The sequence below is a fragment of the Platalea leucorodia genome (genome assembly GCF_965183815.1).
Source record: "Platalea leucorodia genome assembly, chromosome: 9".
Lineage (NCBI taxonomy): Eukaryota > Metazoa > Chordata > Aves > Pelecaniformes > Threskiornithidae > Platalea > Platalea leucorodia.
The window spans coordinates 26,127,926-26,138,722 of NC_138831.1; the positions used below are offsets into that span (position 1 = coordinate 26,127,926).

The 10,797-nt window shown below is 57.3% G+C and overlaps 1 protein-coding gene across 1 annotated transcript; it reads right to left on the reverse strand.

Annotated features, from left to right (window-relative positions):
• Positions 1–310: 310 nt before the first annotated feature.
• On the reverse strand, positions 311–10,558 carry LOC309595023 (antigen-presenting glycoprotein CD1d-like). The gene is made up of 6 exons (XM_082321484.1): positions 10,477–10,558; positions 8,897–9,154; positions 3,639–3,890; positions 978–1,259; positions 586–870; positions 311–433 (listed from the first exon to the last, which is right to left on the reverse strand). The coding sequence occupies exons 1-6, from the start codon at positions 10,547–10,549 to the stop codon at positions 333–335; spliced, it is 1,251 nt and encodes a 416-aa protein (XP_082177610.1). The 5' UTR covers positions 10,550–10,558; the 3' UTR covers positions 311–332.
• Positions 10,559–10,797: the final 239 nt, after the last annotated feature.

The window sequence follows — 10,797 nt, forward strand, 5'->3', positions numbered from 1 at the left end:
AGTGTGGGCATGCCTCTGTGGTGTACTGGGGCTCTTCCCATCTCTCCTGGAGTGGGCAGGAGCTGTGTGATGCCATGTGCTTGTGGGCACTGAGTACGGCACAGCAGGAGTTCCCACATGTGTGGGGTGTTAATTAGCAGTTTATTATCAGGGAGGTGTGGGGGGCTGGTGTGGCCCTGGGGCATCCCGGCTGTGCTGTGTCCTGTGCTCTCAGCTCCTGCAGGAAAAGAGGTGAGTGAGTCTGGACAAGGGCAGGCAGCCCTGCCCAGGCAGCTCCCACCCCCCATGGCCTGAAGCTAATGGGGCTGGTGCAGCTGGGTGAGGAGGAGACCTTATCTGCGCCTGTAGCACCAGATGGACCCGGCAAGGGCTGCAGCCACAGTCAGCAGCACTGCGATGGTGATGCTGACACTGAGAGCTACCTTGGAGCTGCCTGGAGGAGAGAAGAGAGAGAGGGGCTGCAGGCGCACAGGAGGCCATGGCCGGAGCTGCCATTGGAGCCTGACCCACCATCCTCTAGGCACCTGTATGGGGCCAGGGACCTCTGCCCGCACCCCGCATACCATCCCCCTGGGTGGCACCTACCCCATGGGATGAGGAGGCTGCGGGTGCCCAGGCTGCTGTGGCGCACACGGCAGGCATAACTGTGCCCATCTTGGGGGACCACGGCCAGGACGCTGCGGAGCTGGTAGGTGAGGTCGGCGTTGGGCAGGATGGTGCTGGTGTTGAGCGCTGGGCCCGGCGGCACCTCCTGGCCATCCCGCAGCCAGGCCACACTGATGGACCGTGGGTAGAAGCCGGTGACACGGCAAACCAGCAGGAGCTGGTGTGGTGTGGGTGTGCGGATGAAGACTGTGGCCACAGGCGGCTCTGGGGGGGCGAGAGCAGAGCAGTGGGGGGAGCCCTGGTGGGGCACCACTTGGCCCCAGTGTGTGTGGGACTTTGGGGTGGCCATGCCTGGGTCAGGGTGGTCTCACCTTGTCTCTCCAGAGCTGGCCTCCCATACTTGATGAATTTCTTCATGTGTTCAACACAGGTGACATTGAGAAGGTGCTGCAGGGTCACAGAGAAGCTCGTGAAGGTGCTGAACTGCCTCTCAACTTGTGCCGCCAGCTCACTCTCCTGCCACCTCTCCCAGCGGCTGTTGTCCACGTCGAAGCTGAGGAAGTCATGAGTGTTGTAGGCGAGATGGTAGAATTTGGTATAGGAGCCATTGGGATACAAGTTGCAGCCGGTTGCGCACTGGAACACAAATGGGTCTGGGAATGACAATGTGCATCATGAGTGTAGCTCAAACTGGAGCCCGGAATTGGAGCCTGGCACCTGCTTCTTTGGGCACAGCCCTTTCCCCCTTCCCTCTGCACGCCAAGTCATTCTCCCCAGGGAGAAGACACGAAAGGCCAAAGCTCAGAGTTGAAACTGGCCAGTGTTGTGTCAGACAACAAGAAAGGCTTTTTTAAGTATGTTAATAGCAAAAGGAGGTCTAAAGAAAACATTGAGCAGATACTTGTTGAAGGTGGTCACCTGACTAATAGGGATGAAGAAAAAGTGGAGGCATTCAATGCTTTTTTGCTTCAGTCTTTAGTAATACATTGGGCTGCCTGGTCCTCTGAGTCGAAGGACGACGACTGCGGGAGCAGTGACTTTCCACTTGTGGACACTGAAATTTTAAGGGACCAGCTCTATCTACTGAATGTTCACAAGTTCATGGGGCCTGATGGGATTCATCGCAGAGTGCTGAAGGAGCTAGTGGATGTTATGTCAGGACACTACCATCTACTATCATCTACACTACCATCTACAGGAAAAGTCCTGTAACTAATTTGATACCCTTCTACAATAATGTCACCCACCTAGTGGGTGAAGGGAAGGCAGTGGATGTAGTTTTTCTGGATTTTAGTAAGGCTTTTGATATTGACCCTCACAGCATCCTTCTGGACAAGCTGTCCAACTGAGAGGTGAGCAAGTTCACAGTGCACTGGGTGAAGAACTGGCTGAACGGCAGTGCTTAAAGGTTTGTAGTGAATGGGGCTACATCTGGCTGGTGACCGATCATCAGCGGTGTTCCTCAGGGCTCAATCCTAGGGCCAGTGCTGTTCCATATTTTGATCAATGATCTAGATGCAGGAGTTGAATGCACCATTAGCAAGTTTGCTGATGATACAAAACTGGGAGGTGCTGTTGACTCTCCTGAAGGACAAGAGGCCTTGCAGAGGGATCTAGATAGATTGGAGCATTGAGCAATCATCAATGGCATGAAATTTAACAAGAACAAATGCCACATTCTGCAGCTGAGATGGAGTAACGCTGGACACAAACATAAACTGGGAGGGGAGTGGCTGGAGAGCAGTCCAGGAGAAAAGGATATGGGGTGCTGGTCGGCAGCAGGCTCAATAGGAACCAGCAGTGTGCCCTGGCAGCCAAGAGGGCAGACTGCATACTGGGGTGCATCAAACACGCCATAAGCAGCTGGTCAAGAGAGGGGATTATCCCGCTGTATTCAGCATTGGTGCGGCCTCATCTTGAGTACTGTGTGCAGTTCTGGGCTCCACCATTTAAGAAGGATGTAAAGGTACTAGAATGTGTCCAGAGGAGGGCAACAAACCTGGTGATGGGGGTGGAAGGCATGTCCTCCGAGGAGTGGCTGAGAAATCTGGGCTTGTCTAGTATGGAGAAAAGGAGGCTGAGGGGTGACCTCATTGCTCTCTATAGTTTCCTGAGGAGGGGACATGGAGAGGGAGGTGCTGATCTCTTCTCCTTGGGATCCAGTGACAGGATGCGTGGTAATGGTTCAAAGCTGTTTCAGGGCAGGCTCAGACTTGACATTAGGAAACTTTTCTTTACAGAGGTGGCTGATGCCCCAAGCCTGTCAATGTTTAAGAGGCATTTGGACAACGGCCTTAATATTTTGCTTTATCTTTTTGTCAGCCCTGAAGTAGTCAGGCAGTTGGACTAGATGATCGTTGTAGGTCCCTTTCAACGGAACTATTCTATACTCTGTACTCTGTACTCTATACTCTGTTCTATACTATGACCCATGTCACTGCTCTGCTTTATGCCTGATGGAAACTCTGTGGGTCAGAAACCTGTCCTGAGCCCTGTAGCTTGTTGACCTCAAGCTGCCCCTGCCCACAGCAGGGTCGGGAGCCATGGCGAAGCAGGAAGCACTGCTTTGGGGAAGTGATGGGACACGGGGTGCAGATGAGGAGGAGGATGATGGCGCTCTGCCCAGCGCCCTGCCCTTGGTTAACCAGCGCTGCAGCAGTATGTGGGGCCAGGCGCTTGCTCTGTGTGTCCTGTCCCACAGACATGAGCAGAGATGCCCCTTTGACCTTCTACTCCACTTTCTCAGATGACTTCTCTAGTGGGATTTGAGTTGCCCAGAGAGAAATAGGGGGGCTGGTGTGAGGGTGTAAGTGGAGCTAAACGTGGCCAAGGTTTGTGCTGGGGACCAGGATGGCCCCATGTGACCTTCACACAGGACAGAGTGGTTTGGGGGTCTTGCTGGTGCAGGATGAAGCCCATTACCTGCCCTCCTGCCAGCCCTGGTTTGGGAAAGCTGTTCGTGGTAGCGGTGCTGAGCTCCTTCTCACAGTTCCCTGCCTTGGGCGAGGAGGTGCTGAACACCTGGTACTTACATGGTGTCTGGTACAGCCTGGCATCACTCGACATGGACAGGATAAAGTTGTGCATGTAGATGCTGAACAGGTTTTGCAAGTTCTCCCACTCTGCTGCAGGCAGGGCCTGGTAGACCCATGGGTGGAGGATGTTCCAGGTGTATTTCTGCAGGGTAGCAAAGACGATGTCCTCCAGGGTGGCCCAGGATGAAATGTCCACAAAGTTGGTGTCGTGGAAGACAAAGGTTTGGAAAATGTGGAGTTTACAAGAGCCTGTGGGGAGAGGGGGGAGAGAAAGCGGCATTGGGGTGCATGAGGAGGTCAGGGGTCTGCCGGCTCCAGTGCTTGTGGGCGACCTCAGGAGGAAGGATGGCTTGCAGTGTCCCTGGGGACAGGCAGGGTGAGATGGGGCAGACAGGCAGGGCAGGGAAAATCCCCTGGTTTCACTCAGTTTTCAGTTTCCTTCCTCTGAGCCTCAATTTGCCTCTAATTTCTTTTTTCGCCATCCACCCCCCCAATGTGACCTTCTGACTTAGCCATGTGGAAGGGATGGCAGGGGGGACCTCAGTGTTGGTTTGGGGCGATGCTTCCCCCAGCAAGGAGAAGCCGTGCCAGACCCAGATCCACTGGAGACTGGCACAGAGTGCAGGGGCTGGTGAGGCTGGGAGGGTGGGGCATTTCATCCCAGTTTAGGGGCTCCTGGGCAGTGCTCGAGACCAAATCCTAACAGGAGGCAGGAGACTGAGTTCAATGCTGCAGTGATGAATGAGGCTTCGGTAGTAAGCAGGGCAGAGTGAAGCCTGTTTTGGAGCAGTAGGTGCCCCCCGGCCAGGGTGTGGTGAGGGCCTGCACCCGGAATGGGAAACACAGGCTGGGGGTGCAGGTGAAGGCTCGTTGTAGCTGCAGGAGGAACCTTCAAGCATTGTTTCATGGGGAAGAATGCAGAGGATCCAGGGACCCTTCGATTGCAAGAGAAATTATCCCGCAGGCTGAGGGCGGTGCCCAGGACCTGCTCAAGGCATTGGAGACCAGTGCAGGGCTGTTGTGCTGTGAGGGACTGAGAACCCCTGCTGCCCACAGGCTCCCTGCAGGAGGAAGGTGTCTTTGGGGACACCCCAGCACTCCAGGCCTGGCTGAGGGACCCCTTGCCCCTTGGCTGCTCAGGCACCTGAACCCCAGTGCCAGTGGTGCTGAGCTGGGCAGGACGGTGTGGGGCAGGGAACCCTGAGCAGGTGGGCAGGGATGGGGCCCCTTTTGGTGCTGTGGGGTGAGGATGTGGCCCCTTGGTGTTGAGGACAATGGCCTGTCGGTGCCCACCCCCTGCCACCTCTGTGGGGTCCTGCAGTGCAGAGGTGGAAGCAGGTGGGGGTGAGCCAGGGCTCCCACTTACTTACCCTCTGGATCTGCCCACATTCCAGGGAGGAGGAAGAGAAGGAAGAGGAAGAGGAGGAGGTGAGGGGGCTGCATGGTACCAGCGGCAAGTGTGCAGGAGCAAGTGTAGCAGGAGGAGGAAGGTGCCACGGGAGCTGTGACTGCGCACTTCTCCCCAGGGCTGCTCTGCTTGGGCAGCTCTGGTGATGCCAGTGTCATGGGGTGGCCCCAGTAGCCAATGAGGCTGGTGCTGAGGTTTTGGGGAGGGCCTGGCTGGGTGTATTCCCCAGTGGGAGGTGGTGTAGCTGGCAGAGGGCTGGGCTGGGGTGCTCTGGCTAGTGCTGTGAGCACCAGGGGAATTTGAGTGGGTGCAAAGTCATCCCTCCTGGCTGCAGCAGCACCCTGACACCCAAGGAGATGTAGGCTGAGCCCTCCTCCCGTGGTAACCCCCAGGGGTTTACTCTGTAGACCCTTGGCAGAGAGTATTGGGTTTACATGACAAGGTTTTGGTAGCCAGAGGGCTGCAGGGGTGGCTTCTGTGAGAAGATGCCAAAAGCTGCCCCCATGTCCAGCAGAGCCAGTTCCAGCCAACTCCAAGACAGACTCACCGCTGGCCGAGGCTGAGCCTGTTAGCGATGTTGGTAGTGCCTCTGTGATAGCATATTTAAGAAGGGGTAAAAACTGCTCTGCAACAGCAGCTGGGAGAGAGAAGTGAGAATATGTGAGAGAGACAACTATGGAGATGCCAAATTCAGTGAAAGAGGAGGAGGAGATGCTCCAGGCACTACAGCAGAGATGGTGCCTGTGCAGCCTGTGGTGAAGGACCACGGTGGAGCAGATATCCACCTGCAGCCCATGGAGGATCCACATCAGAGCAGGTGGATGTGCCTGAAGGAGGCTGTGACCCCGTGGAGAGTCCATGCTGGAGCAGGCTCCTGGCAGGACCTGAGACCCCATGGAGAGGAGCCCATGCTGGAGCAGGTCTTCTGGCAGGACTTGTGACCCTGCAGGGGACCCGTGCTGGAGCAGTGCATTCCTGCAGGACTGCACCCCATGGAAAGTACGCACGCTGGAGCAGTTCGTGAAGAACTGCAGCCTGTGGGAAGGACCCGTGCTGGAGCAGGGTGACAGAGACAACACATAATAAACTGATGGCAGTCCCCATTCCCCATCCTGCTGGGCTGCTTGGGAGGAAGAGGGAGAGAAGTCAAGAGTGAAGTTGAGCCTGGGAAGAAGGGAGGGGTAGGGGAAAGGTGGTTTTAGATTTGTTCTTATTTCTCATCCTGCTCTAATTTTGATTGGCAATAAATTAAATTAATTTCCCCAGCCTGAGTCTGTTTTGCCTGTGATAGTAATTGCTGAGCAATCTCCCTGTCCTTATCTCGACCCACGAGCCTTTTGTCATATCTTCTCCCCCTTATCCATTGAGGAGGTGGAGTGATAGAGCAGCTTGGTGGGCACCTGGCTGCCAGCCAAGGTCAAACCACCATACCAATCTTAGGGGCATGTTGCTCAAAGACACAGACCCCCAGAGCTTCAGTGTGGCTCCTTCATGGCCGTCAGGCATATTGGGAGGGTGACTGTCCCCCATCTCTCCAGCTTTTGCAGGAGAAGGAGTCAGGCATGGGGGTAGGAGCCAGGAGTGGAGGAGATCCCAACCCAAAACCATCCTGGATAAAGGGTGAGATCAGCACTGGAGCCGGAGCAGCTTCGCACCTGCTCGAAATGCCTCCCCACATCAGGGGATTGGTTGGAGATGTCACTTGGGTCCTCCCCTCCCCTTGTCTCCCCAGAAAAACAGCTCAGATCCCTCCACCTCTCCCTGATTTGTGGCCTGATCCATCCCCCATCCCACTCAGCAGTCCCATGCTAGTCTGTCTCCAGGTTGTCACTGCCCTTCTGCCAGGGACAGACACTGGCCATGGAGGTGCTGAGATGAGGGAGAGGCTGGTGGAGGAATTGCTTCTCCTGACATGCCAGGGGAGATAGGCCAGTGTCCAGGAAAAGGGAGAGCCTTCCTGGCTGCAATGTGGGGTCTCTGCAGCATGCTGGGGGTGTTTCCTGGGGGGAACTCATGAGGGGCAAGGAGGGAAAGAGCCACAGGAGCCACGTGCAGCTAAGGAAGTTTGTAGCTGTTTAATGTGGTGGTTTTCCATAGCAAACCCCTGTCAGTGCTGATGGATCAGGGATGGGAGAGGAGATGAGCAGGGAACTGGTGGTGAGGGAGCTCATTGCTGGGCTGGCAGCCAGGTCTCAAATGATGAATTCCCGGGTCTCCCATGTGGCCTCATCAACTTTCCTGCAAAGGGGGGCCACTGTGAGCCACTCTCGGGGGTGGGGAATTCATCCCTGCAGAGCTGCTGCTGCTGCTGCTGCTGCTGCAAGCCCTGGCCTGACCCATCTGCCCATAAACCTGAGAGCAGACGGCAGGAGGGAGACCTCACCTGTGCTTCCACCACCAAACACCCCCCGCAGAGGCTGCGGCCGCAAGGAGCAGCACTGTGATGGCAATGCCGACGGTTGGAGCAGCACTGTGGTTTTCTGGGACAGGGACAAAAGAGGGTGGCAATGTGAGTGTGGCAGCACCAGGCAGGAGCTGCCCCTTGCAGGGCCAGTGGCTGCTATCTGCACCCTGCATACCATCCCCCTGGGTGGCACCTACTCCATGGGATGAGGAGGCTGCGGGTGCCCAGGCTGCTGTGGCGCACGCGGCAGGCATAACTGTGCCCATCATGGGGGACCACGGCCAGGACGCTGCGGAGCTGGTAGGTGAGGTCGGCGTTGGGCAGGATGGTGCTGGTGTTGAGCGCTGGGCCCGGCGGCACCTCCTGGCCATCCCGCAGCCAGGCCACACTGATGGACCGTGGGTAGAAGCCGGTGACACGGCAAACCAGCAGGAGCTGGTGTGGTGTGGGTGTGCGGGTGAAGACTGTGGCCACAGGCGGCTCTGGGGGGGCGAGAGCAGAGCAGTGGGGGGAGCCCTGGTGGGGCACCACTTGGCCCCAGTGTGTGTGGGACTTTGGGGTGGCCATGCCCGGGTCACGATGGTCTCACCTTGTCTCTCCAGAGCTGCCCTCCCGTACCTGCACAGGGTGAGGATGTAGCTCTGGCAGGAGATGGAGAGGAGGTGCTCCAGGAGCTCTGTGATGGCCTTCTGGCTGGTGAGGGACTTACTGACCAGCTTTGCTAGCGGGGATGGCTGCCGGGGCTCCCAGCGCTGCCTCTCTGCCTCGAAAGCTATGAGGTCTCTGCCGTCCGCCCCAACATCCATGAAGCCCCAGCTTGTCCTGTTGGGGTGCAGCACACAGCCTGCACGGATCTGGATCACAAATGGGTCTGCCCACAGCAGAGCCAGTGGAGAGGACCCATGAGTGTGTGGGACACAAGTGGCACAAGGCAGGCTGTGGCTGGAGGCATGCGCAGGGGTGCAATGGCCAGCAGGGTGCAATGGGCAGCAGGGCATGGGGCCATGCTTCAGGAAACCCTGGGACACCCGCTAAGCCCTCAGTCCCCTTTGAAGACCAGAGTGGATGCAGGGCCAGTTAGGGCAGGGTGCTTTCTCAAACAGAGCGTTGTCCCCCAAAATATTTATCCCCAACTTTCTCTTTCCCCGATCTGTGCTGTGCAGATCCTGCAGCCTTGGTAAATTTGGTGGCAGCTCCCCAATGTGCATAGGGGTTCCCCCGTGTCAGATGGCAGGAGCCCTGAGGAGTGTTTTTGGTGCGCTGCCCTCCCTGCCCCTGCTAGCCATGTGTCCTGGCAGGACGGCATTTCCCATTTCCCATAACCCTTTCAGGAGCTGTTGCACCCTATGACACCCCACAAATGCCACCCTGGTGGGGAGGAGGGCACAGCCAGAACCTGGGGAAAGGGGCTAGAGCTCTGGTTGGGGCTGTCCCCATACTCACAGTCCTGTTGCGCCTGCTGGGCCACTTCGTGCACGTATCGGACCATATTGCGCAGAAAGACTTTGGAGTGGGACTTGATATTCTCTGCATCGCCCTCGGCTGTGGCCTGGTGGACCCAGGGCCAGTGGAAGTGGATGCTCCAGTTGGCAGGATCCAGCACAAAGATCGGCATGTCCCCCAGGAGAGCCACCGCGGACACCTCGGCAGAGCTGATGTTGGCGAAGAGGCTGGTCTGGAGCAGCTGCAAAACCTGCGGCTCTGCTGGGAAAGAGGATGAGGATGGGAAGGGCTGCAGAAAAGAGGAGATGAGTGGGGGGGCTGGAGGGGAAACAAGGTGACTCAGACTAGATATAAGAAAGAAATTTTTTATGATGAGGGTGGTGAAACACTGGAACAGGTTGCCCAGACAGGTGGTAGATGTCCCATCCATGGAAACATTCAAGGACAAGCTGGATGGGGCTCTGAGCAACCTGATCTAGTTGCAGATGTTCCTGCTCATTGCAGGGGGGGAGGTGGGGTGGACTAGATGACCTTTAAAGGTCCCTTCCAACCCAAACTATTCTATGATTTTATGCTTTTCACCCCACACCATGGGGAACCCCGGCAGCCTGCACTTCACCCTGCCTGGGCAACCCCCCAGCCATGCCTTTTGCTGGACTCCTACCTCCTCACCCACTCAGAGCTGCTTTCCTGTCTGAACTTCTCTGCCCCTGCTGCTCTTTTTCCTTCTCTATTTTGCTTTCAACGAGGTATTTCTCTCCCATACAGGGTTTCAGGCACCTCGTCCCCTCCCCGCCTCCCTCCTGCCCAGCAGTTGCTGTCTGGCCGTGTGGAGCAGATGGGGGGGGGGGGCACCTCAGTGCTTGTTTGGGGTGATGCTTCCTCCAGAAGAAGCACCCATGCCATGACCTGGATCTGCCAGAGACCCGCACATGGTGCAGAGGATGTGGAGGACGGAAGAGGGAAAAGGGCATTTTGTCCAGGTTTGGGGGCTCCCGGGCGTTGGGAGCTCAAGAAGACCAAACCCTGACAGGGGCAGGAGAGTAGCCCAGCCCAGAGATCAGTCCCATGTTCCAATGTCTGCTGCTGCCTGTCCCCCCACCCCCCGGAAACATGAGGCCTCACAGGGTTGTGGTGAAACGCTCTGTGCGACAGCAGCACCCAAAACACCGTCCCACAGGTGCAGCTTCCCAACAAACAAAAGGCTGCTGGAAGGGGCCCACAGCACCATGTGGAGCTGAGATGGCGCCCATGGGCTCTCTGCAGGAGGAAAGCACCTTTGGGGGAACCCAAATACCCCAGGCCTGGCTGGGAACCCCTGGCCCCACTTCTGCTTGGGTGTCTGAGTCCCTGTTCTGGAGCCGGTGGGGCATAAAGCCCTGAGCTGGAGGCAGGAACAGAGAGGGTGGGCAGGAACAGAGCACCTTTTGGTGCTGCGTGGTAGGGGGTGGCCCTTTGATGCTGGGGATCATTCCTCCCATGAAGGAGAGTGTGGCCTGGCCGTGTCTCCCCTGAGGAACCTGTGGGGTACTCTGACAGGGGGGTGAGAGTGGTTGGGGTGAGCCAGGGCTCCCACTTACCCTCTGGGTCTGCCCACATCCCAGGGAGGAGGACGGGGAGAAAGAGGAAGAGGAGGAGGTGAGGGGGCTGCATGGTGCACGCGGCAAGGCCGAAGCAGCAGCAGCAGTGACTGCAGGAGGAGGAAGCACTCATAGGGTCCCACGCTTCAGCCCAGCCCAGCAGTCACGGCAGTGGCTCTCCGCCAATGGGACTGGTGCAGACGGGTCGGGGAGGGCCCCAGAGGTCCTGAGCTGGGGACATGTGGGAGAGAGGAAAGATGAAATAAGGTCTTGAGCATGAAGTGCCATGACAGGGTGGGGAGAGCCCAGGCAGGAGGAGAG